Genomic DNA, 27,447 nt, shown 5'->3' with positions numbered 1-27,447 from the left:
AGATTTAGGTTTTTTGTTTGTTTCCTCTGTAAGCATATCGATGTTGAATCTGGCTTGCTCTGTTCACGAAGAATCATGTAGACAATGCAAGTTAGTTTGGTGTTTTTTAAGGGAAAAAGTTATGCCTTTTGTTATATTGCGAAGACTGTTAGGTATAGGTGTTCATAGATTAGTTTTAATATTGATGAAGGAACGACTTTAATGCGCTTTTAAAATGTTGATCTTGCTCTGTTCTGGTTGTTCTGTTTATCTTTTTTTTTTTGCAAAGTTTACTGTTTTATCTGATCTATGAACGGTTATGTTAAACTAATGTACTTTTGTTGTAACAGGGCATGAGTTGTGTGACTACTACTATTGAAGATTCAACCAGTGAGTTTATCCCAGCTATACGATCTGGGAGCTTTGCTGACATTCGAAGCCGAGAAACCATGGAGGATGAACACGTTTGCATTGACGACTTGTCAGCTCAACTTGGATCCTTCAACTTCTCGTTACCAAGTGCTTTTTATGGTGTGTTTGATGGCCATGGTGGGCCTGAGGCAGCAGTTTACATGAAGGAGAACTTGACAAGATTGTTTTTTCAAGATGCTGCGTTTCCGGAGATGCCCTCCATTGTGGACGCTTTTTTCTTAGAAGAACTGGAGAATTCTCACCGAAAGGCTTTTGCTTTGGCTGATATTGCCATGGCTGATGAAAGCATTGTCAGTGGTTCTTGTGGGACAACTGCTTTGACTGCTCTCATAATCGGACGACATCTTTTGGTTGCTAATGCTGGAGATTGCCGTGCAGTGCTTTGTAGGAGAGGAGTTGCTGTTGATATGTCTTTCGATCACAGATCAACATATGAGCCAGAACGAAAGCGGATTGAGGATTTAGGAGGATACTTTGAGGACGGATACCTCAACGGGGTCCTTGCTGTCACCCGTGCCATTGGGGATTGGGAGCTGAAGAATCCTTTCACTAAGTCCTCTTCACCACTGATTTCAGACCCAGAGATTCAACAGATCATTCTAACAGAGGACGACGAGTTCTTGATTTTGGCATGTGATGGTATATGGGATGTGTTGTCAAGCCAGAATGCAGTGAGTAATGTAAGGCAAGGATTGAGGAGGCATGGTGACCCGAGACAATGTGCTATGGAACTTGGAAAAGAAGCAGCGAGGCTCAACTCGTCAGATAATATGACGGTGGTAGTCATCTGCTTATCCTCGATCCCATCTTCACCTAAACAACCGCAGAGGAGAAGATTGAGATTCTGTGTTTCTGATGAAGCCCGGTCTCGGTTACAAGCAATGCTTGGAGGAGAGTGAAAGCAGTGTTTATGGCAGTATATACAGGGAGCGGTGTTACTGATCTAATGATTATTTCTCTAATTTGAGATTCAATTGGATAAAGATAAAATAAGAGACTTAGAGAGTGATAGAGAGTTAAGGACATGTCTGTAATGTGGTTACTCATTTTTGATTGATCTGTGTTTTTTGGTTGTTTCAGAGAGAGAGAGGGAGATAGAGAGAAAAAGCAGCCTGAAGTTTTGGTAGGATTATTGAAAACTGATTATGAGGATTTGATTTTTGTTTTTTTTTGAGGATTAGTGATTTGTACCCATTATTGATTGTTTTAAGGATTTTTAATTGAAGTATCTGAATCTAGATTTTTGTCTGAGAGAGCATGATGTTGGTTTAAGACTCTCTCTATCTCTCTCCAATATCTGTGGAAGTCGGGAGTTTTTGTGGACTGTGAAAGGTTTTGGAGTTTTATCTCAAAAGCATCAATCCTAACCTTATGCCCACTCATTGCTTCGCATCATCTCTATCTTTATCTCTTATCTTCTTCTCCTCCAAAATTCGTCATGTCCATATATTTCTTATACAATATCAATAAAAAAGGAAGGTACTTAACTTTTCAATGAAAACATAAGTTCTAAAATTACATTTTTATTGGGAATTTTTTGTTTATAAATTACATGAATAGTGTGAAACCAGAGCTTATATAATCTACCAAATACTACTGATTCTACCGTCATAGTATCATTGTTATGGTCGACAATCATATAGCATAAGTGATGTGTAGTTTAATGAATATAAAAAGATTGACAAAAAAAATATATAATAACCATTCAAATTGTGGATTTAAATAACACTTGGTAATAAATTCCAAATTTGGAGATTATTGAGATTTTTGTAATTCAAGTGTCCATATACTTCTTTTAACAAATCAAAGTATCTATATACTTTCTTAAAAATGTATAAAATTTGGTCAATTATGGAAATATTAATATTTGTGATCAGAAGAAAAAAAGACAAGGGTTTTTTAATTAGCCTCTCTTACTTTACATTTGCCGGCTTTGTTCATCTCTAAAAGGAGCCAAGTCTCTCTTTCCCTCTCTCTCTCTCGAACAACAATGGCGATGGCAAATTTAGCCAGGAGAAAGGCGTATTTTCTGACCAGAAACTTATCCAACTCTCCCACTGACGCTCTCAAACTCTCCTTCTCCCTCTCCCGTGGCTTCGCCTCATCAGGATCTGATGAGAACGACGTCGTCATCATCGGCGGCGGTCCCGGCGGTTACGTAGCGGCGATCAAAGCGGCTCAGCTTGGTCTCAAAACCACTTGTATCGAGAAACGCGGCGCACTCGGTGGTACTTGTCTCAACGTCGGCTGCATTCCTTCCAAGGTCTCAATTTCAATTAATCATCTCCTCTCCTTTCTTCAATTTTGCTGATCATCATTTTAGATTTAATCAATCTGGAGAATGATTCTCATTTTCTTAGGCACAATTACTCCATAAGTATGTATTCGTCTTCTTGAATCCATGGAAATAAAATAGAAGTTTCTGTGATACGCTTATTTGTGTTCTGAGATACTGATTCAAGTTATGATGATGATGTTATTAGCTTAGTTAATCCATTTTTTTTGTTTGTGTTGTTTTTGATGTGTCAGGCTCTTCTTCACTCTTCACATATGTACCATGAGGCAAAGCATGTTTTCGCTAAACATGGTGTCAAGGTCTCTTCAGTTGAGGTAGATCTTCCTGCTATGTTAGCTCAGAAAGATAATGCGGTTAAGAATCTCACTCGTGGTATTGAGGGTTTGTTCAAGAAGAACAAGGTAACTTATGTTAAGGGATATGGTAAGTTTCTTTCCCCTAATGAAGTCTCTGTGGAGACAATCGATGGAGGTAACACTGTTGTGAAAGGCAAACACATCATTGTTGCTACTGGCTCAGATGTTAAGTCTTTGCCTGGTATTACGATTGATGAAAAGAAGATTGTTTCGTCGACTGGTGCGTTGTCTCTATCGGAAATCCCCAAGAAACTGATTGTGATTGGTGCGGGATATATTGGGCTCGAGATGGGTTCTGTTTGGGGTAGGCTTGGATCAGAGGTCACGGTAGTTGAGTTTGCTGGAGATATCGTACCTTCGATGGATGGCGAAATCCGTAAGCAGTTTCAACGTTCACTCGAGAAGCAAAAGATGAAGTTCATGCTAAAGACTAAAGTTGTTTCCGTGGATTCCTCCTCTGATGGTGTGAAGCTTACTGTGGAACCTGCAGAAGGAGGAGACCAGACCATTCTGGAAGCCGATGTGGTCCTTGTCTCAGCAGGAAGAACACCGTTCACATCTGGACTTGATCTGGAGAAAATCGGAGTGGAAACTGACAAAGCCGGGAGGATTCTGGTGAATGAGAGGTTCGTGAGCAATGTCCCAGGAGTGTATGCTATTGGAGATGTGATTCCAGGACCAATGCTTGCTCACAAAGCCGAAGAAGACGGTGTTGCATGTGTAGAGTTCATAGCAGGGAAACACGGCCATGTGGATTATGACAAGGTTCCTGGTGTTGTCTACACGCATCCTGAGGTTGCTTCAGTTGGTAAAACCGAAGAACAGCTGAAGAAAGATGGTGTGACTTACCGGGTTGGAAAATTCCCATTCATGGCCAATAGCAGAGCGAAGGCTATTGATAATGCAGAAGGCTTGGTTAAGATTTTGGCTGACAAGGAGACGGATAAGATCCTGGGGGTTCACATTATGGCACCAAACGCTGGGGAACTCATTCATGAGGCGGTTCTTGCGATTAACTACGATGCATCGAGTGAAGACATCGCTAGAGTCTGTCACGCTCATCCCACTATGAGTGAGGCTCTTAAGGAAGCTGCCATGGCCACCTATGACAAGCCCATTCACATTTAAAGGGAAGAAGGTATGTCACGCTTTTGGTCTGGTTTGGTTTTATTCGATTTTGGTTTAGATTTTTGATTTGCGGTTTTGATTTCTTATGTATCACATCCCACACACTAGGACGACGACCTCAAAGGAGTGAGCCACCTATAACAAGCCAAATCGTATCTTAACCGGGTTGGATTTTGTTTCGGTTTTCTGTGGTTTAGCCTTGAATTTGTCCTTTATATTCCTCTTGGATATGGAATGAGTTGCAAAAGAAGATGATACTATACTGTTTTTATTCGTTAATGTTCTTCATATGTTTCTGATTCGGGTTAAGCCTGTTCCTTAGTAATATTCAACATTTACTCTTAACACATTTTAGTGCTTTTATTTTCTGGTTAACGCTAAACATAAATTTTGATTACTCTGTTTTCATTAGTAGTTTACCTACCTTAACTAAGGGGCATTATACATTCACTAAGAGACCAAACTTTATCAGATTAGCTCCATGGTTACTTAAGCACAGATACAACTGATGATATAGTCTTGTCTTTTTAAATCATGGAGATAGATAAATACCATAAGTTTTACTATATTTGCAATTCTTCTAACAATGGTAAAAGCTTTCTTCATCGTTCATATCAACATCTATTCTTGATTCTGTTTTGACTAATGCGTTGTACGCAAATTACTCCATATAAATAAAATATTTCGATTGCTTTGAATATTGTTTTGTATCAAAAACTTGAAAGAAAAACAAGAAGAAGAGAAAACAAGAATGGCTGCGAATCTAAGGAACAATGCGTTCTTGTCTTCTCTCATGTTGCTTCTCTTGATCGGTTCCTCGTACGCAATCACAAGTTCAGAAATGAGCGGAATATGTGACAAAACCTTAAACCCATCTTTCTGTCTTAAATTCCTCAATCCGAAATTCGCCTCGCCTAATCTTGAAGCCTTGGCAAAAACCACACTTGATTCTACACAATCAAGAGCAAAACAAACATTGAAAAGACTCCAATCTATTATCGATGGAGGAGTCGACCCTCGATCCAAGTTAGCTTACAGGTCATGCGTAGATGAATACGAGAGCGCGATTGGAAACCTCGAGGAAGCTTATGAGCATTTGGCTTCAGGAGATGGCATGGGGATGAACATGAAAGTTTCTGCTGCATTGGATGGAGCTGATTCATGTTTAGATGATGTGAAGAGATTGAGATCAGTAGATGCTTCTGTTGTGAATAACAGTAAAGCAATTAAGAATATTTGTGGTATTGCTCTTGTTATCTCTAACATGTTACCACGTCGAACATAATTGGAAATCATCATCATGTGTTTGCTTTAATTAAATTGTATTGTTTGCAAGAGGACAAACTATGTTATTATTAAAACCGTCAATATATAAATTCATAAGTTACAATGAACATGAACCTTTAATTAATTTGATAATGTCATTCGAAAATATTTGAAAACTTATTCTTTAATTCACCTTATTCAATGATGGAAGTTTGCAGAGACATAATAACGAATATAATATCCATTTAATTAAGTAAAGAAAAAAAGGATAATAGTTTTTAATTCTCTTGCGCCCTTGACTAAGAAAACATTTCTACAATAATCTCTTTACTTCTAGATACCTTTCTACCTTTATAATAAAAGACAATTTCAATTTTACCCTTAAATATTATATTTATTATTTATTCATTTCATTAATTTTAAATTTAAATAATTATTTTTTAAAAAAATTTATAGTCAATCATTACTCACCTTCATTTTGGTCCTACCAATATTAGCCAAATCGTAAAAAAACTCGTACAACTAAATATAGCTGATACAACTAATGTATTTTAATAGCTTTTGAAAAAAACTAATAATACATAAAACAACATATTTATACTAAAATCATTCATAAATAGTAATAATAAATTAAGAGTGTGAGCAAAACAATAGTGGAACACTTGTATCTGTTAATTTATATTTTTGGTTTGCTAATAAACTTAGTTGTAACAATTGCAAACGACTGAAAGTCGTACAATTGCTATTGCAGCGGTGATAGAACTACTAGTCTGCACAAACTAACCAGATCTAAGATCAAAGGAGATTTATAGGAAAATCAAGGCGTTTATCTTAATCGCTAAATCCTACATTCTTCAACCTAATCATTCCTCAATCAAAAAACGTAAAACCTAATCGAAGAGAAACCTAATAAGAGACAAACATGAGAAGAATATTTGTGGTATTGCTCTTGTTATCTCTAACATGTTACCACGTCGAACATAATTGAAATCATCATCATCATGTGTTTGCTTTAATTAAATTGTATTGTTTGCTAGAGGACAAACTATGTTATTATTAAAACCGTCAATATATAATTTCATAAGTTACATTGAACATGTACCTTTAATTAATTTGATAATATCTTTAACCCCATGCCATTGAAAAATATTTGAAAAGCTTATTCTTTAATTCACCTTATTCAATGATGGATAGTAGTTTTTACATTTTCTTTAGTATTGTATGAATCGGTTATAAAGTCTTTCATTTTTCAGTGTAGCTTTTCTGATGAGAATCGGAAACCAAAATTGGAGAAAGTAGCCAGTACTAGATAAGGAGAAGCTTTAATTAAATGAAATATAACCACAGAACATACGTAACCAAGTCTTATCATACATAACAGAATTTAAATGAAAAAAAATATATATATATGTTAACGCATTTGTTTAGATGTCATAATTCTATATTCCTCTTAAATATTGGTGTTTACAGAGCTTTTTTTTTACCTTTACAAAAAAGAATAGACAAAAAAGAAGAGGTAAAAATCATGTTTTGAAAAAATAGAACAATGTCAAGAGGATACTTAAACATGCTATTATTGGTAGAAGTAGAACAATGAAACGCATAATAACAAAGTAAAAAATAGGGAATTTAGCTAAGAGTACCATATTTGCTAACAAATTTTTCAATTTTACCACATATTAAAACTCATTTTCTCTCCTACTACAAATGCTACTTAAAATGATAATAATGTCTTTGAAGTTGTAAGCTGTTGTCGATCAGTTATGTCAATATATATATTTGCTCTTTTGGCAACATAGATGTGCATTAATTATTTCCACTAGACACACAAGTTAGACCTATAATAGACACTTTGTAGATTAAATTAAATTTAATTTAATTTATCTGAAGGCTACATAGAGTTTGCAAATTATATTTCTATATGTTTTTTTGATTTAGAGATCTGGTGGGCAGAATAGCATAAGTCTGTAGACAAAATTAGTCATGCGGACATGTTTTGTCCCATAAACAAGTTTTTTCCCATAAACAAATTTTGTCCCATATACAAGTTAAGAAGTACAAATTTGTCTATTAACTTAAAGTACATGTCCATTTGTCAAGTATGTTGTCTACAAATTTTTTGTGAATCATGAAGTACTTGACATGATTAATAGTGGACAAGTGAAGGTTTTGGACAAGTTTAAAACTGGTCTTTCGCGTAAATAAATTATTGTCTTTCTAAAATAACTTGTCCATCACAAGATTAATAATGGACAACCTGGTGTGTTTAATTTGTCCACCAAATTAATAGCTCCAACGGTGACACTAATGAATACCATGGGAAAAAACAGAAGTGAGCTTCTGAAAAAATCAACGAAAAGAAAAAAGAGAAACAAAGAGATATTTTTTAGAAAGAAAAGTTGGAAACATTAGACACAAAAAGAAGTTTTTTTTTGTGTTTCGATTTTGTGAATTTGGAGAGATGTGGAGATAATTAATGGAAGAAGAAAGAGTTGAAAAAAAAATGAGATATTAGTTGGAGATGTAGAGAAAATTAATGGAAGAAAGTTGAAAAAACAAGACAGCAAAACAAGATGAAAAAACTTTATTTTTGTTTTGATAAAAAGAAAGAAATGATGAGGGTTATTTTAATATTTTTCTGTTGTGATTATGGTATTTCATAAAAAGAGTTATCAAATGTGGTAGAACTAATGAGTTTAGTTTTTAAACATGGTAGAATTGTTAGAAAACTCTAATATATATATATATATATATATATATATATATATATATTAAACTAAACCATCCATATCCATCATACACTAGGAATTTCTTAAAATATAAAAATAATAAAATTTGTATAGATTTGTGCCTACCCTTAACATTCTTCAACATCACTGGGCCAACAACACCCGGGCATACATCAAACAAAAGAAAATCAAGCGGTTTAAAAAAATACATATAGGTTATTAATCCGTCTACTAAAAAAACCCAACGGATGGGTATCATACTATCATTCATCCCTAACAGTAAATAACTAAATATCCAATGAACAATGAATCTACCTCCAACACCACACGCCTAAATCGTCGTTCTCATGCTATGCTAGTAGTAATCCGTAATATTACTCCTAATAGTTCAGCCAATGGGACCGAGGTTTTAATTTACATAATTTGGTATTAATCCATCGATTATTTTTCTGTGTTGGAGGAAGAGCTCAGTGAACATTCCACTCAAAGGTATTCTAGTTTCAGTTTTAGGTTTCGATTTTAAGGTTTTGAAGATCTGAGGTTTGCTGTTTTTTTTTTTTTTTAATTCTGTTTGTGTGATCAATAGCTTCCTATCTACCTAGTCTTGGTAGAGGAGAAGAGAAGCGGAAGGCAATGTATGCAAATTGTTGATTTGTTTGGTTTTGTTATGTGATTTAATTTGTGGCCATATTATGAATGAATTTGAACTGTTGTGAGGATTTGTGAAGCTTGAATCTTGCGACTTACCGTGGAACAGGATTATGTATACACATTTTTCGATAACTTTAGCACTTGTCAACTAGGATTGTGGGATACCGCAGATCAAATATTGGGGATCTTCTTACATAGTAGTAGCAGCTATGGCTTTGTTTATGAAACTTTGGGTTTTGTTGTAACCAAGGCAGGAGGATTATAACAGACTGAGACCTTCGAGTTACTGTGGTGCTGATGTTTTCATCTTAGCATTCTCTCTTATCAGTAAGGCTAGTTATGAGAATGTGTCCAAGAAAGTGCGTCTTGAAATGAAGTTTACTAAACGTTTTGTAAAAATACTAAAGATGTTATCTCGTTGTGATGTTTGCTGCTTTATCTTCTGTTTGCAGTGGATCCTAGAGCTGAAGCACTCTGTCCCTGGTGTCCCAATAGTTCTTCTTTGTACCAAACTAGGTAACTTCCTCTTTTGGTTTTCCTCATTGCTTCAGCTTCCTTTGTGTCGTGTTCGAGACAATACACACTCATGGTTTTTTTTTTGTTTTCCTTATTGCTTCAGCTTCTCATGATAGTTGTGAAACTATTGGACAATACCTTACAATAACATTCCTTGCCTCTGTTTTGATTTGTTCACATCTAACATATTCAATATCCATACTACCTTTTAGCTCTTTTGATCTTGTGGAAGTAAGGGCTGGTTTTTGGAGCATCTCCTTTGGCTAATGAATATTCTCTGGTATATATATATGCACAGAAAGAAGGCAGATAGCGTGGGACATGGAGCGGGAAGAAAGCTGACTCTGATTTCTACAGAAAAAATTGTAACCACGATGACAAGGTGGGAAGGAATTGCTTGTGGCAAAGAAACCGATCAACTTATTACATCCTCTTCTCGTCTACCTCTACTCTTTCTAATCACAATTGTATTTATTAGTTCATAAAAAAGAGTGCTAAAAGTCTAACCTACTCGAGCCACTACATTGTATTCCTATGTGAGATCATCAGATTTGAGGGGGGGGGGGGGGNNNNGGGGGGAAGAAAATATAGTTTGGATCTGTATATCCATCGGAGATTCTTAAGATTCGAGATGTCCACATTTTCAGTCTTTCAAACAAAAATATAAAATCAATTATCTCCAGTTGTCCGAATTTTTAGAACAAGTTACATTTATAATGAAGTCTATGCAATATATTATATATTAACTCAGAGACCAGAAGTAAATGGCACACCGGGTGGAATCCAGGAGTTGCCAGCAAGGAAAGTACCAACGATAAACCTTGAAGCCTCTGAAGCAGAATGAAGGATCCAAAACCCAGGCCATGTGACTCGACCTGATGTTGAAACACCTGGACCCTTGTTCTGAAACTCCGCATAGAACAAAGTGCTGACATCGGTAGTCTGATTCCACTCAAACCAGCCACGTGGATCAATAAGACTGTCGAGATATGTCTTCATGAAAACCGTCGTCGAGTATTTGTCCCATGGTCGACCCAAATACGTTTGGGTGGATCCCAAAACTAGTAGAAGATCCGTAGCAGCAGTGACACGTGAATTGTGGATGATGATTCCCGAGGTTTGATTTGGGTTGGATTTATTTTGAGCAGTGACTGTATTGGTGCCAGTAGGAGTACGCCGTACGAAGATATTGCAATTCTGAAAATGACGGCTGCGTTTCCAAAGATGAAATCGACGGTCCCGTAAACGTCACAGTCGCGGTAAAATTGGAAGTTGGAGTGAACGTAGAGTGTGTCTTGGAAGCCCTCAAAACTGCATTGGTAGAAGACGGATTGATCTGAAATGAATAGTAAAGCAACCGTTTGTGCCTTGTTTGCACCCGCCGTGTTTCGAAATGTGATATCCCGCGCGAAAAACTTTTTTCCCACCGCCGGTGTATACATCAGAAAAAGAACTATTATATATTAATTATGAGTTTGCGTATAATTTTTATAATGTCATCAACAAGAATCTTGATTGATAATTTATGCTATTATTGTAACCCAACTTTAAGAATTTTTAAACCTATATAAAATAATATTACCATATAAATAATAAATACTCTTTAAGAATCAAACCCTAAACCCTAAAAAGAGATTTTATAAGAAGAAAATAGAAAGGAGAAAAAAAAGAAGAGGATTTTAGATTACAGAACGTGGCGGATTGCATAGTTCTCCAGCCGCCAACATAGTTGCGGTTCCCAGTGATGATTGTGCGGTTCTTACTGGCCCCTGTCATCATCACATACCCTTTGTTAGAAGGGATGATCAGATACTCCGCATAAACTCCCTCCTTTATTGATATCTGGAAATATCTGATATCTCCATTGTTGTTTTCAGGAGCGACTGCGATTGCATCACTAATCCTACTGAAGTTGCCTTTTCCGTCTTTGCTCACAGTTACGGTAGCGAATATCTTTTGAGAAACTACAGATTCAGATAAAATGGCAAAAAAGATGAGGTATTAGCTCAAGCTGGTACCTGAGACAACAACCAACAGTAAGGATTACAGATTTAGTTAAATTATTTGTTTATGTAAAGGTGAGTATCTATAATCTTTTTTTCTTTTAGGATTAATAATTGACAGTATAATTTATTTAATTATTGTATTATAGTAATTAATTGTATAATTTTTTTTATTTTTTATTTCTTATAGAATTAGTAATTTAAAAATAGAACTAGTATAATTTTTTATATACATATATGAACTATTTTTTATATTTATTTAATTGTTAAATTTTTTATTTTTTTTTATAATTTACAAATATGTTAAAACAAAGTTTTTGTGTAACAAATGACAAAATCTTTAATTGTTAAATTGACACATGTCGCGATCACATGAGTTACTAACTTTGAAAACTAAAATTTATATAATAACATAATATTGAATACGCTATCAAATCATTCACTGATTGGAAAACTTAAGAAAATTACAATAATTTCTTATTTTGATTATCTTATTTTTTTTACATTATGTTAATCACTAATTTTAATACATTAAACCTTTTCATACCTTAATCACTTTTCTGTATAAATTTCTTTTTTACTATATATGATTATAATAAATAATATTTACAATTAAATTGCAAATATTTTCCTTATTAATTGCACATATTTTCCTATTGTAATCCTTTTATTTTTAGGATTTTTTAATTTTCATTAACTTTTTCACAAATATCAAAATATTATCGATATACTTAACACATGTCGCGATTATATAAATTACTAACTTTAAAAACTAAGTATAAGATAGATATATTAACTATACGGTGAAGGATACTTTGAATTGATTGGAGAATATGAAACTGGACGAATTATAAATATTTGGTGTAGTAAACAAATACGAGAATTGTATGGTCTTCTATAATAAGCGACAAAAATAGTTTAAATGGTTTTGTGCCCGTCTAGTATACTACATGTGGTTTGTGACACAGACAATGAATCCAGTCTAAGAAACTATATCGTTTATATAATTTAATTTCCTTTTATTTTTTTTCCTTTAAATAATTTACAACGGTCCAACAAAATGTATGAGCTTGAGGCCTGGTAATTCTGTGCGCCGGCTTTAACTTAAACTTATATTTAATATTCCCTTGACTGTTATCATCTAACTATAATTATTTCTTTTAATTTATAAACTTAACGCTTTTTTCTCCTTCCTCTTTCTCAATGGCCAAGTCTTTATCTTCTTAAACATTCTATAAATTCGTCTAAGGTAACTCTCTCTCTTTCTCTCTTTCTCTCTTTCTTATGGGTCAAAAAAAGATGAGATTTTTTGGTTGAGAGCGAATCAAGTGGTTCATATTCTTCTTTTCGTACTTCTAGTTCAGAAGATGATTACATGAGGAAGAAGAAAAATGCATCGAGTAGGGCCTCGTTAAAGATTTGGATATCTCTAAACCCCATTCCTTCATGGTCTTTAGACAAACATAACCTTTCCTAACTCTACTAGTAGATTTTCCTAGCATGTTCTCCTCAACTCCACCAATAAGCAGCTATGGCACTTTCTATATTTTCACAAGTTTTTTTGGCAGCATAACGCAGGACATTACAAAAACTGGCATGGACAAGGCAACCGACTTTAAGAGCACTTCTTTGCCTCCTTGAGATAAACACCAAGAATACCAACCTGATAACTTTCCTTTCAGCCGATCCTTCAAATAATTCATCATAACAATCTTTGATCCACTAAAACACTATGGCAGCCTGATCAGAGGTCAATTAGAACTCAATGTGTACTCCACCACGATCTAGTAATATAGTTGTACACTTCAGGATCAAATCCACAGAGACCAAGCGATGCACTATGAAATTATATAGACCGAATATAGCTAAGACAAAGAGAAAGTTTGTGTTTCAAGTAACCGATTAAAACAGAAAATAAATAAGGGTTTTGGAATTAAAGAAAGATATTGGGCGTAAAGAATCAGTTGGGGGATACAACCACAAATTTAGATGATAGATTGGGAAAGCATTATACACCATTCTTGAACTCAAATCACAATTATACAGCTAACCTACTTTCGCAGTGTTAGCTAACTATGCTAAAAATTATTAGACCCTGAACTTCCGTTTGAATCTAGCTAAACAAGCAAGCATTAAAGTTCCAGTTTGATTTATTTACAAGGTGCCTCAACTTCAACTTCTGTTGGCTAAGGTCCACCTTGCTCACCTATGTTCCTTTCAAGCAACTCAACAACACTTTTGGTGCCACGATGGAAAAAACCTAAGATCTTAATCTAGGTGATCAGTCTAGCTTAAGCATTATGAACAACAATAGATGAAGAAAAATAAGATCAATCCCAAATCTAACAACCTAAGTTTAGAGAATCTTTTTGAAACCCGAAGCCCAATAGTAAACTACACAAACATGGAAGTAAAAGAACTGCAAATCAAAGATGAAGAAAACATAATTGAATTGCAAAGGGAAATAAAAGGGTTCAGAATACTTCTCCAAACGATTAGAGATCTTTTCCCAAGCTTACAAGTACTCAAAAGCTGCCGAGAATAAAAATTATCTTTCTAGAGGTCGAGCCTCGTGCTTAAATAGTAAAATAAAACCCTAAAAGTTGGTTTAAAACATAAAAGAAAAAGTTGCTTCGGGTACGGGATTGGTCGATCCCGAATGAGGATCAGCCAATCCTGGATGATTTTCTCTGTTTGCTCCATCTGCTTGCTAATCCGATCAGTCTTCACCAAAATTGCTTCAGATGCTTGTTTTCATCCCCAAAACACTCAGTTTCCTTCCAAAGTAGTCTAGAACTTGTACAGACTCATAAAAGACTAAAAAGTCTCTCAAAGCACACTTTGACTCAACAAAAGACTCAAAACAAACCTTAAAACTATGGTTAAAACCTATAAAATACAGACACATCAATTCCCCCGGACTTGAATCTTTGCTTGTCCTCAAGCAAGAACAAACAAAAACTCCGGAACAGAGAAAATGTTTGAAAGTGGAAACTCACATATTCTTGGGAACCTCTTCTTTGCACTCTTCATCAAATCAAATTAAGAACTACTTTTTGTACTCTGCTCATGATTAGGATCAACACTCCCTACTCTGAACTCCACAACCTTAAAGAACCTTCAGCATCCCCATTGGTGTCTCCTTACATCAGATTAGTGAAAATGTGTGGTCTCGCCGAGAGAATATCAATCACTGAACTTATTGACTCCTTCAACCTTTTAATGCCCAAGACTTCCTTCACATGCTCCGTTTCCTCTCTCTTTTCTCACTTCCAAAGGATTGATTTCTCCCTAATTTTCTAGGGTATCATTGTATTTTATTTATCAATCCTTTGCTCTTTTCTTGTGGACAGGTTTCCATGAATTCCTGCACAGGTTTACGCATAACCCTCGGTTCACTTCTTTTATTACCTATATCCTCTTCTTCTTCTTTCTTTTTTTTTTTTTTTTTTTNTTTTTTTTTTTTTTTTTTTTTATTCAGTATTAAAGGGAAGAGAGAGGGGAAGCATAATTTGTGAGGTGATGCATGTCTTGTATTACTTAAGGGAGGAGTCTTGTTCGGTGTATACCAAGTCCCAAGGCAAGAAGTTAAATCCGGTTAAGTCCTTTCAAAGCTAGAGACAACGTCGGATCAGCTTAATGTTCTCTTCGGTGAGGGTCTTTTGGGGCGTGTTGAGACTGCTCATGTTCATTCCAAGCTTCATTCAAAAATCAAAAGTACTAAAGCAATCACAAAAGTGTTAGTTCAAAGCAAAAGATCCCTAGAAATGATCATAGTTTCCCAACATTTTTTTTGTTTTTTTTAGACTCGATAAAGTGACTCAAAGAAAAAGGAAATCAAAGAAAACATCCAAAGAAAACGACATTAGTAACTTGGAGACACCCCTCCCCCGGACTTACTTCACACCGTCCCAGTGTGAAAGCGAAGCGAAGAAAAAGGGACTTCCGACAAATAAAAGGGAAAAACCAAAAGAAATCCTAGAAAAGAGAGAAAAAGTAACCCGTGGTGAATCAACAGTCTAGCGGGAAGGTGAGGAAGTCGCAGAATGATCAGAGTGGAGACACTCAGTAGCGTGTTATCGGCATCACTGGCAGCCATAGGATCCGACGGTGGTGGTGCAAAACTAGATGGTGCAAATCCCTGAAGCCAAGTAGCCTGTCAAATGAGCAGCATATTATTCTTCCTCTGAGTGTCGTAGACCCACCTCTCAAATTCAGACTGAGGTTCCCGGATAGGCGGTGTAGCAACAAACTGGCTCACATCAAAGGTCGGAAATGACGGAAGTGAACGAGATGGTTGCGGTGTGTCAGAGACGCTGTCTGGCTGTGTGCTGCGTGTGGGTCTGCGGGAAACGTATTCGCACTCCTCCATCCAAGCAACCTCGTCAACGTCACAAAGAGCTAAAGTAGGGGGCTCAAAGGTGATGTTCACCTTTTTGCGAAGTGAAGTGCAAGAAGGCATAGGGATACGCATGTAGCGAAAGTTGCCAGCTTTGTACTGAAATTTGTAGACGAAGTTTTGACGCACAAGAATCTCACTAGTGAACATATATTTGAGGTCAAGGAACTTCTTCTTCTGGACAGAAGTGGAAGATGGCGAAGCAATTCCACAATACTCGATGATAGGAGTTACCAAGCTACCGATGAGTATCCTCTTATTCTTGGCCTTGGACATGTTCTTCCGTACCTGCTCAAACTCCTTGGAAAGCAAGAATCCAAAGTTAACGTCGTGAGTTTGGTTGTAGACCGGGGAAGTAGGAGCATTCAAGAACCGACGAAGACCGTGAAAGAACATCCACAACTCTGGTAGCTGCAATGTGCTAGTCTCAGCCATAGCATAGATGGTGTTGCTCAAGAACTTAGCTGTGATTTGAAGGACTGGGTTGCGGATGCGAGATTGCTTGGCACCACGGGAGACATAGTTCCCAGCTCCTATCAGTTTCCAAACATCTGTCCTACTGTCAAGCTTCTCCATCTTGCATTGCTTGTGTCAAGGGAAACAAAAAATGTCACAAAGGTCAAACATGGAGATGGTGTAATGCTTCTTGAGCAGAAAGAAACTGATCGAACAATACTCAGCTAATGTGTCAGGACCGTCAGACAAATCCACCTTCACAGTTGCCAGAAACTCTCGGAAAGCTTCTCATGTAAATCCCATGCCTACCAAATCCCATGTTCTTTACCAACTCATCAAAATCGGCAAGCATAGCCATCCTCTCAAAAAGCCCTCGATCAGCAAACCGAGTCGGCTCCATCTTACACTGACCCAACAAGTCAAACCACTTAGCATCCTCATCGTTCCAAACTTGGGTTGGTGGCTCATCGGTAGGAGTTGCAGGCTCCTTAACACTGCGCCGTCGTTTAGGCATTATCTGCAAAGGAGAATTCCAATATGTGAGAAAGTGAAACCAAGTGAAAATTCTCTGAATCATCTCACCAAAAGTACAAGCCTAGATCTAAATTCAAGCCACAACAGCCTAAATCTAGTTCCAAAACTGTCTTAGGATTGGTCACCCATCGATTCGCAGTCCAATTTGAAACAAAAATTGAAAGAATTATGGAAAGCCAAAACTGAACCTGGTATCCGCAGAAAATCGAACACCAAAATGGAAAAGTGAAGAGCTTACCTTGTTCGATAACCGCTATAACTATGGGGGTTTGAAAAAGGGTGAAAATCCGAGTGTGGCTATCCCAAAACTCAAGCAAAACAACGAAAAATTGAGGGGGAGAGGGGAGTTCGAAATCGGGGTCGGCGAAAGGGAAGGAGGAAGAAGAAGAAGTTAGGTTTAAAAGACTGGAATTGGGCACGAAACCGGGTCAACCCGGTTCGATTTAAGTCCATTAACCGGAATAAACCGATTTATTTCCCTATTTTCTTTCCTTATTTTCTTTCTCTTAGATTTACTTACCTGGAGCGAGGATCGGTTGATCCGTAAACAGATTGACCGATCCTGAAATGGCTGGGGAACATGCTTTTAAATGAATTCGCATCATCTGCGTTTGGAACCTGTTCTTGAAAATACTTAACACTAGACGTGATTCACAATAATAAATCCTAAAAACAAAATCAAAATCCTAAGAAAAATATAAATTAAAGGGTAAGCCAGCACAAACCCTATGGGTTGCCTCCCATTAGCGCTTCTTTAAATTTGCGAGCCTGACTGTTCTTGCTGCTTAAGCAGCTTGGGGTTCCAACAGATGGATGGTTGATTCCTCAGTTGGATCTTGATCAACAAGATATGGCTTAAGGCGTTGACCATTAACTGTAAACTCCTTACCCTATTGGTTCCAAATAACAATGGCACCATAGGGCATAACTTCCTTGATTCGGAAAGGTCCAGACCAACGCAATCATAGCTTGCCAGGAAAAATCTTCAATCGTGAGTTAAAGAGCAGTACCAGGTCATTAGCAGCAAAAGTCTTAGGAACAATTTTCTTATCATGCATTGCTTAGTTCGTTCCTTGTAAATTTTGGCGCTCTCATATGCATCCATGCGGATCTCATCAAGTTCATTCAGCTGAATCAAGCGTCGTTCGGCCGCAGTCTTAACATTGAAGTTCATCTGCTTCGTCGTCCAAAGTGAGTGGTACTCAAACTCGACGAGTAGATGGCACGACTTACCATAGACCAACTTGAATGGTGTGGTTCCAATATGTGTCTTATAAACGGTCCGGTAAGCCCATAGCGCATTATTGAGTTTTGTAGACCAATACTTCCTTTTTGAGTTTACTGTCTTTTCCAAAATGCTTTTAATTTCACGGTTTGAGATCTCAACCTGCCCACTAGTTTGAGGGTGATATGGTGTGGCGACCTTGTGTGTTACCCCATGCTTCTTCAGGAGATTCTCGAAGAGTTTGTTGATAAAGTGAGTTCCACCATCGCTTATTACCACCCGAGGAACACCAAAACGTGGAAAAATCATATGCTTGAACATCTTAAGGACCACATTGGAATCATTGGTGGGGCTTGCCATTGCTTCGACCCATTTGGAAACGTAGTCTACTGCCACAAGTATATAGAGGTTGCCATAAGAAGGTGGAAAGGGTCCAATGAAGTTGATTCCCCAACAGTCAAATACTTCAATTTCCAAGATGAAATTCTGCGGCATCTCATTCCTTTTGCTTATGTTCCCACATCGCTGGCAAGCATCACATCGGGAAAATCGTGTGCATCACGGAAGAGAGTAGGCCACCAGAGACCAGCCTGAAGTACCTTGGTTGCAGTTTTGAACGTGGCGGAGTGGCCTGCCTAGTTGGATCCATGACAGTAAAAAAGAATCCCTGGAATTTCTGATTCTGGGACACGTGTTCTGTAAAGACCATTGGCACAATGTTTGTAAAGGTATGGTTCATCCCAGAAGTAGCGTTGCACATCCCGTAAAAACATCTTCTTAGCATATCCAATAAAATTCGGAGGCTCCTCTGCACCACACAAATAGTTTGCGATGTCAGCATACCATGGGGAGTCATCACCTATTTGTTAGAGGACCTTAGCGTCAGATTCGTCCTTGAAACATTCCTCAAATGCTGTAACTTCATACACATTCTCCTCAGGAAGCCGATCATCGATGGGGATCTCTTCATCGATCTTCAATCTAGAAAGGTGATTTGCCACTCCATTATCTACTCCTTTCTTATCCTTTATCTCAAGATGGAATTCTTGCAGGAGTAGAATCCAACGGAACATCCTCGGTTGAGCATCCGTTTTTGTCTAGTAAAAGGCGCAGTGCAGCGTGATCAGTGTGGACAACCACTTTAGAACCCACCAGGTAGGATCGAAATTTCTCAAACGCAAAAACTATGGCGAGCAGCTCTTTCTCTGTCGTGGCATATTTGGTCTGTGCTCCATCGAGTGTCCTACTGGAATAGTAAATAACATGCAAATTACCATCCTTGCGCTGTCCCAAAACTGCTCCAACAGCAAAATCACTTGCGTCGCACATAATTTCAAAAGGTAGATTCCAATCAGGTGGTTGAACTACTGGAGCTAAAATCAGTGCCTGCTTAATTGTGAGGAAAGCCTCTAAGCACTCTGCATTAAACTCAAAGGAGATATCTTCGCATAACAGTTAGGTGAGTGGCCTGGCTATTTTGGAGAAATCCTTTATGAACCGTCGATAGAATCCAACATGACCGAGGAAGCTACGTATATCTTTCACTGTTTTAGGTGGTTGCAGACTGGACATCACCTCAATCTTGACCTTGTCAACTTCTATCCCCTTCTCAGAAATTCGATGACCAAGGACAATCCCATCGGTGACCATAAAATGGCATTTTTCCCAATTCAGAACAAGGTGTTTGTCCACACAACGTTGAAGAACCTTGCACAGATTAGACAAACACAAAGAGAAAGATGAATCATAGACCGAGAAATCATCCATAAATACCTCCATGATATCCTCTATCAAGTCAGAAAAGATGGACATCATGCAGCGCTGGAAGGTAGCTAGGGCATTGCACAACCCAAATGGCATTCACCGATAAGCGAATGTGCCATAAGGGCATGTGAAAGTCGTCTTTTCCTGATCATCTGGGTGGACTGGAATTTGAAAGAAACCAGAGTAGCCATCCAGAAAGCAGTAATAAGGATGATTGGCTAGGTGCTCAAGCATTTGGTCAATGAATGGATGGGGAAGTGAACCTTTCTGGTGGCCGCATTGAGCTTGCGGTAGTCGATGCCCATTCGATGTCCTGTGACTGTTCTGGTGGGGATCAACTCATTCTTTTCATTCACAACTACTGTCACCCCTCCTTTCTTTGGCACCACATGGACCAGACTCACCCAAATGTTGTCAGATATTGGGAAAGTAACTCCAGCTCCCAACAGTTTAAGGATCTCTTTTTTCACCACTTCCTTGAGGGTTGGATTTAGCCTTCGTTGATGTTCTACAGAAGATTTTGAGGGATCTTCAAGGTCGATGCGGCGAGAGCATAACTCCGGTGAAATACCTGAAATGTCATCTAAGGAATAGCCCAAAACCTTCCTATATTTTCTCAACTCGCAGAGCAAGAATGCGGTCTCAACATTATTCAGGTTAGAATTAATAATAACAGGATATGTGGAGTTTGGTTCAAGACAGGCATACATGAGTCCTTCTGGAAGTGGTTTCAAGTCCAATTTTGGAGCTTTGAGTTCGCTCCAGTCCTCTTGGTGCTCTTTGGTCTCAGAGCAGGATTCGGGATCGACTGATCCGCTGCGTTTATCGACTGATACGCTGCATTTATCGATATTTGCCGCAGAAAGAGCCGGATCGGTCAGTCCAGTTTGCAAATTGACAAAAAGGACTTCACATTCCAAATTTTCCGTTGCATCGAGTGTTTCTGCCATTTTCATGGTCTCTTCAGACAAGTATAATAGCTCTGGTTCCTTTTTAGTCAAGGTGACGGCCATGTGATCATTCGAACACACCTCTTCATATATCTCATCTACTATCTCTTCTATCATGTCAATTCGGAAGGTTTGACCATCAATGGTGGGTTTCTTAGCTACTCTCTCCAGATTGAATCTTAAGACCAGATCATCCATGTGCAAATCAATTTTTCCCTCTCGGACGTTTATCATTGCACCTACAGTGTCTAAGAAAGGTCTTCCAAGCAAAATGGGTTCTTGAGATTCTTCGTCAAGTTTTAAAACAATGAAGTCAGTAGGTATGTAGCAATTCCAAATTTGCACTAGTAGGTTTCCAATAACCCTTATGGGCCAAGGTGACTTGGGTCGGCTTGAAGGTGTATAGTCCAAGTCGTGTTGCAACGCTGAGTGGCATCAGGCTTACGCTTGCTCCCAAATCACAGAGGCAATTCTTGAACTTGAGATCTCCTATCGTGCAAGGTAGCGTAAACGGTCCTGAATCTCCACACTTTTCTAGCATTCAATTTTGAAGCATTGAACTACATTATTGTGTGAGGTACATGACTCCCTTCTCCAACTCAGCCTATCAGTGAGGATCTCCTTCATATACTTCTTTAGAGATGGAACCATCCGGACTGCCTCAATGAAAGAGAGCCTGACCTGAAGTTCTCCTACTACTGATTTCAGCTTTTCGTATTCTCGCTCTTGTAACTTTGACTTACGACGTGTAGGAAAAGGAAGTTTGGGTACATATGGTTTAAGATTGCAGGGTTGCTCTTCTTCAGCAGTTTCTGTCCCAGAGATGGCACCGCCATCCGTTACTTCGTTGTGAACTCTATCGAAGTTGCTTTTCTGTTCTAGTATCTTAGACAGGCCAATCTTGCTATGAGATTGATTAATCCCGCCTTTTTGCTGCGGTTCTTTCAGCTCTTTGCCGCTTCGAAGGGTAACGACATTTAAAAATTCCTTAGGATAAGCTTCGTTCTTCCCTGGGAGAGTTCTTGGGGGTGCTTTAACTCTTGCTGCAGATTGCGCCACCTTTTCTGTTCTAGTATCGTGGACTGGCCAGTCTTGCTATGAGATTGATTAATCCTTTCTTTCTGCTGCGGTTCTTTCAGCTCTTTGCCGCTTCGAAGGGTAACGATATTTAAAAATTCATTAGGATTAGCTTCGTTCTTCCCTGGGAGAGTTCCTGGGGGTGCTTTAACTCTTGCTGCAGATTGCGCCACTTGGTTCTCTAAAACTCACACGTGAGTATTTAACGTTTCTATTCTCCCATTCAACTCCGAAACATGCTATCGATCTTGAAATTCACCTTGGTCGCATTTTTCTTCTGATTTTCCATCAATGCATGCATTTTCTGTTCCAATTTGCTTTCTTGTGGTGCTGCGGGTTGCGGTGGAGGTGCTTGATAACCCTGTGAGAAATTGTTAACTTGAGGTTTTTGCTGAAAATTTAATCCTCTAAAGCATGTTCCCTTGTTCTGAAAACCTTGTCCGAAGCTGCTCTGCTGAGGTCGCGGCGGATAGACCTAATCTTGAGGATTTTCAACATTGTTGCTTTTGTAGGAAAGGTTAGGATGATTCCTAAAATTCTGGTTGAAACCCCGATTTTGAAAGTTTCATTGCCCTCCTATGTAGTTCATCTCCTCCATACCCTCAAGGCATGTCTCGGCTCCAAAATTAGCATATCCCCTGGCTTGTTCCTCGCACAAGTTAACGTTTTCGTGGTCACTCTTCAGCAAGAGATTCACTTTGGCAGTGAGGTCCTTAATAGCATCAGTCTCGACAGCATTTACCTGTACTGTACGATCGTATTCTGTACCATGATTGCTATTGCTTGATGCAAGATTTTCTATCAAGAGATTTGGCTCATTTGCGGTGTTAGTGGAAAAATCCCCTCTGCTAGTTGTGTCTAATGCCATCCGGTACTTATGCTCGATACCCACATAAAAGATGTTCATCAGGTTCTCTTGGCTGTAATTGTGGTGAGAACAGTCTCTCAAATATTCTTTGAACCTCTCCCATTCTTTGCAAAAAGTCTCCATGCCTCCTTGAGAGAATGAAGTGATTTTGCTTCGCAACTTGGTTGAACGAGATTTTGTGTAGAAGTGATTCAGGAAAGCTGCTCTACATTGTGCCCAAGTGTTGAGCGATCCAGGATCCAAAAGGTTCAGCCATCTCAGCGCCTTATCCGCCAAAGAAAACTGGAATAATGTTAGCATGATGTAGTCGTAGGGGACAACATTGGACCTTGTCGTACTGGTCAATCTCTCAAAAGCTTCGATATGATCTAAGGGACTCTCCGACGGCAGCCCGTTGATCACACGATTCTGAACCATATTGATTAGACTATGTTTTATCTCATAGTCTTGCCTCGCAGGAGCTGGTGGCTGAATCGTTGATCGATTTGCAAACAGCATGTTGTGAGCATCCTCGTCCCTCAAGGTGGTTTGCCTTGCTGGCGGATTTGGTTCAGCTTGCTCTTGATGGCCATGCCTCTGCTGTTGTTGGACGATACCCAATTGAGGGTCGGGTTGGAGAACCCCCTGTTAATCCTCTTTGCGGTGTGATCATACCAAAAGAGTCTGAACAAAATAGGTAACACTTGATACGCAGATCATTACCCAGTTCACCCATTTTTGATGAAACCCCAAAGCTAGCATGAGACTTCTCAAATAACTCCACTCAACTCTTTCATATGCTTTCGACATATCAGATTTTACGGCCATAAACTCTGCAGACATAGTCGGGTGCACTTTCAAGCTGTGAACTAATTCGTTGGCCACATAAATATTATCAGTGATGAGCCTTTCTGCTACAAATGTGGATTGTGTGTCAGACAGTTTATCTGAGAGAAATGGCTTTAGTTTTGACCAAAATCATTGAAATGATCTTGTAAAGCACTGAGCACTCACAAACTAATGGGTTTGAGGTTAACCATCTCAGTTGGATGAGAAGTCTTGGGTATCAGACAAATGTGAGTATAGTTCCATTCAGCGGGCATCACACCATCTTCAAAGAATTTATGAACTTCCTTAATTACTTAAGGACCAATTGTTTGCCAATATAGCTAACAAAAAAGCGCCACATGCCATCTACCCCCGGGGGTTTCACCGGGTTTATAGAATAAACTGCCTCTTTGACTTCTTGAGCACTCACCTTTTCGATCAGCCTTTCATTTATAACCCCAGTTACTCTCGTTCCCATCCCATCAAATCATTCTTGGAAACTAACAGGATTAAAGAAAGTGAATAGAGTTGGAAATAAGCTGTTGCGAACTCACCCTTAGCAGCCTCTGACACTTGAAAGTTCCCACTGATATCCTTCAACTTTTCTATTCTCTTTGTCTATTCTCTTTTACTGAGCCATGGAAAAATCTCGTGTTTTTATTTACACATCAGAGCCATTTATGTATGCTCTTGTTTCAAGTAGGCTTCCTCTTCTAGATATGCTTTTGCCAAATATCTCTTTAACATATGCACCTTTTGAAGTCCCATCCAAATCTTTGATTGCTCTTTTTCCAAATCCGCTTCTAAGAGAGTAATTTTATCCTTAGAATTCAAGGAGTTTTTCTTTTTCCATCCAATTAAACCTTTTCTACACTTTCTCAATCTTGTCGCCACTGAAACACAAGCTCCACCTCTATGTTTATTCCAAGATCTGAGAATCGTCACCTTAACAACCTCTTTATACAGAAACCTTGTATCAAATAAGAATTGCCCTCTATAAGCGTCTTGTGAGGCCAACAACTTTATCAATAGTGGTCTGTGATCTGACTCCCTCATATCTAAAAAGGCATGATTAGCTACAGGAAACTGTTTTATAAACTCTTGATTCCCAATACATCTATCTAGTCTACACTGAATTCAATGATCTCCTCTCCTTCCAGCCCAAGTAAATATATTGCATGTACTTGGTAGTTCAGCCATATCACACACACTTAACATGTCCATGAAGGGTTTAAACTCATTATCACATCTTCTTGGCCCACCTTTCTTTTCCCCATTGTGCAAAAGATCATTAAAATCACCAAACATGCACCATCTATCTTTCATACCTACTCCGATCTTGATAATCTTTCCCATCCGTAGGCTCTTTTTCCTATCCAGATCACCATAAACGCAAGAAACAAAGAAACTGAATGCTTCAAACTGTACTTGAGCATCCAATAGATTCTTATCTACAAACGGAACATCCACCTTTACACTACTCTTCCAGAATAGCGCCAAACCTTCGCACTTACCAACCGGTTCTACTGTATAAACACAATCATATCCTAACCAACATTGCAAATCCACCAAAACGTCTCTTTTATGCATAGTTTCCATTAAGAACAACATCTCTGGGAAATTCTTTTTAAAGGTTAGGCAGTCCCCCCTTTGTGACCATCTTTTGAGGATTAAGTTTTGGCTGTTTCGCAGTGCTTGTTCTTTCATCATCTGCTTTTCTTTTAACCATAGATCCTATCTTACCACTCTCTCTAATCTCCATATCCCAACCATCCATACTTGGTTTAGCCATGACCTGCTTTCTGACATTTTTCATCGGCCTTTTCCTACTCTTCGCCTTTGGTTGAGCTTTGGTAGTAGCATTGACGGAGGAATCAGCCCCAAAAGGACCGATTCCATAAACCAATGGATTATACACAGCAATCCAGGATGATTCAGCATTATTGAGACCGACTCTATAAACCGTTGGATTGTTAAGAAAGGGTTGAGCTAGGGCTAAAAAAAATCCAGGCACCTCCATAGCATTCCATGTCCCTTTTTCTATCAACCATGATTTGTCTCCTTCCCCTCTACTACTGCCAGCATCTGTCATTACTTTCCCCGCTCTTTCTCTCATCTCTCTTTCAGTGAGTTCATAGTTGGAAACCTTTCACTTTCATTTGTTGACATCTTGATGGAAAATGGGTAGAGGCTCCAACATAAGGACTGATTTTTGTGCAAAGAGATCCTTTTCCACATCCGTGACTGAAGATTTATCCTTGTCAATCCGAAGAAGTTTTTCTTCTTCTGACGATACTCTAAGATATTGTATTATCCCTTCCAAAACTATTGGTGAAATTTAGGTCTTCTAGATGTAGGATCTAACCCAACTTGGTCTTCTTTTAGCACCCCATACAAGGGATCATACATTTTTAACACTGCTTCTTTTCCTATTTTGTCAAAGGGGTACATGCATTCCTAGCATCTTCCTCGGCCTTTTTCTTCATCATCATAATAGGGCACGACTCTCTCTCGTGTGTCATCCTTTGACATTCAAAACATGTTTTTTGAACTCTTTCATAATCGAAATTCATTGAAATTGATCCCCCATTTTGTAGGTTGACAATCTTTGATCTTCTTAAAGGTCTCGAGACATCGAATAAAACCTTAACCCTAATAATATCCTGTAGATGGGGTTTCTCAGGATCAAAGGCTACTTCTATGACCTGCCCAATCACCTCTCCCAGGGTGTGAGAGCTTTTTTGGTATAGAAGTTTCTCGGCAGGTACCACATTTGGATCCACATGAGCGTTAGTTGAAGATATTTATCTGGAGGGTTCTCATACCATCAATCCACTACTATCGTCCATTCATTGATGGTATGCACTCCTTTCTCTAGCACCTCTAATAAATCATGTTCAAAAGTGAAAAGAACTGAAATCTTTCTTTTGATAAAGCCACTCCTCTCGTTCTTCCAACCTTTTGCCACTTTCGAGGCATATTACTGATAAGCTGATACATCGGCTAACAAGCGGGATTCTGTGTTCTTCCCACTAAACTCAAAACATTTTGTTCGCAGGACAAGAATTCTGGTAAATCATGCATCTCGAAAGGTATGTCATCCTTCTCCATGGACATAGCTATTAGAGCTCTATCCATGACTGACGTCATGGCTTTTTTCGACTGATTATTTCTAGATCTGAGATCTATTGTTCTCGTCTCACCTATCAACTTTTTCTTCTTTATATTTTGATACTCTACACAGAATAATCAGCGAAAAAGAACCTTTGTATAATCTAGCGACCACTTGAAATCCTGAAAATCAAGAATACTCAAGAAAACTCTACTACCCTTCTTGCAAGTTCTTCAGAAAAAATACAAAAGAGACATATATGGGATGAAAATATCTAATAGAAGAGTATTTTACTCCGGTCAAATCTCTATTGTAACTCTAATGAAAGCTACTAGTTTAGAAAAAGGGAATTAAGCAAAAAAAAAGTTTTAAGTATTAAACGTTAATACTTAATACTATCAATTATTTTTATAAATGTTTTTAAATAATGGTCTCAGGGAGCATGAGGAATATTGTAAGTATTGGGATTAATCTAGTTCTTGTATTCCTTATGACAAATTGGAATAGTTCCGCTAAGACAAGTATATCCACTTGAATACCAAACTTGCCAACCATAATCTTCATTTTTTTTGGGGTACCATATCAGTTGATTTATCCTACATATATGATTATATAAACAGACATATTAGTTGGTGCACAAAAGAATAAAAAAAGCAGACATATTAGTTATATTAGTGAGGTTATTTGTTTTTTTGTGTGTCATTCGGAAAAATGGTAAGAAAATAAAAAGACCTGAAACTTGTGGTTATGTAGCGAAGGATGACGAATAGATCGATGGTTGTTCATTTGATGAATTTATAGATCAAATAATAATTGTGTCTCTATTGAAACTCTGTTAAATGACTTCTTAAGATAATTATTTAATCTATAGATCGAATACAAATGAAATAAAAGTAATA

At 38.0% G+C, this 27,447-nt stretch overlaps 4 protein-coding genes across 4 annotated transcripts in view; 3 read left to right on the top strand and 1 right to left on the bottom strand.

The window, feature by feature from the left end:
* Positions 1-1,662, top strand: part of LOC104742310 (probable protein phosphatase 2C 13) — a 4,233-nt gene extending 2,571 nt beyond the window's left edge. Inside the window, exon 3 of the mRNA XM_010463302.2 lies at positions 923-1,662. Within this exon, the coding sequence (XP_010461604.1) occupies positions 923-1,310 (388 nt within the window). The 3' untranslated portion in view covers positions 1,311-1,662. The remainder of the gene's footprint in view (positions 1-922) is intronic.
* LOC104742309 (dihydrolipoyl dehydrogenase 1, mitochondrial) lies at positions 2,308-4,566 on the top strand. Its single transcript, XM_010463301.2, has 3 exons — positions 2,308-2,674; positions 2,941-4,201; positions 4,300-4,566. Exons 1-2 carry the CDS (start codon positions 2,402-2,404, stop codon positions 4,189-4,191), a joined length of 1,524 nt encoding a protein of 507 aa, XP_010461603.1. The 5' UTR covers positions 2,308-2,401; the 3' UTR covers positions 4,192-4,201; positions 4,300-4,566.
* On the top strand, positions 4,889-5,585 carry LOC104742308 (pectinesterase inhibitor 1). Its single transcript, XM_010463300.1, has one exon. It carries the CDS (start codon positions 4,943-4,945, stop codon positions 5,474-5,476), a length of 534 nt encoding a protein of 177 aa, XP_010461602.1. The 5' UTR covers positions 4,889-4,942; the 3' UTR covers positions 5,477-5,585.
* Positions 10,101-13,059, bottom strand: LOC104743934 (probable pectinesterase/pectinesterase inhibitor 17). Its single transcript, XM_010464962.1, has 3 exons — positions 13,020-13,059; positions 11,140-11,317; positions 10,101-10,563 (listed from the first exon to the last, which is right to left on the bottom strand). Exons 1-3 carry the CDS (start codon positions 13,057-13,059, stop codon positions 10,101-10,103), a joined length of 681 nt encoding a protein of 226 aa, XP_010463264.1.

Source organism: Camelina sativa, chromosome 14 (assembly GCF_000633955.1).
Source record: "Camelina sativa cultivar DH55 chromosome 14, Cs, whole genome shotgun sequence".
Lineage (NCBI taxonomy): Eukaryota > Viridiplantae > Streptophyta > Magnoliopsida > Brassicales > Brassicaceae > Camelina > Camelina sativa.
The sequence above is the reverse complement of the archived record's forward strand: the minus strand, read 5'-3'. Positions and strand labels throughout refer to the sequence as shown.

Bases quoted from the DNA above. Each gene is read 5' to 3' on its own strand.
- LOC104742309 (XM_010463301.2), top strand. From the start codon at position 2,402: ATGGCGATGGCAAATTTAGCCAGGAGAAAGGCGTATTTTCTGACCAGA. The intron at 2,675-2,940 runs GTCTCAATTTCA...TTGATGTGTCAG, and splicing joins TCGGCTGCATTCCTTCCAAG to GCTCTTCTTCACTCTTCACA.
- LOC104742308 (XM_010463300.1), top strand. From the start codon at position 4,943: ATGGCTGCGAATCTAAGGAACAATGCGTTCTTGTCTTCTCTCATGTTG.
- LOC104743934 (XM_010464962.1), bottom strand. From the start codon at position 13,059: ATGAATTATTTGAAGGATCGGCTGAAAGGAAAGTTATCAG. The intron at 11,318-13,019 runs GTTGGTATTCTT...CTGAATCTGTAG, and splicing joins GCTGAAAGGAAAGTTATCAG to TTTCTCAAAAGATATTCGCT. The intron at 10,564-11,139 runs GTATGTGATGAT...TTGGAAACGCAG, and splicing joins ATCATCCCTTCTAACAAAGG to CCGTCATTTTCAGAATTGCA.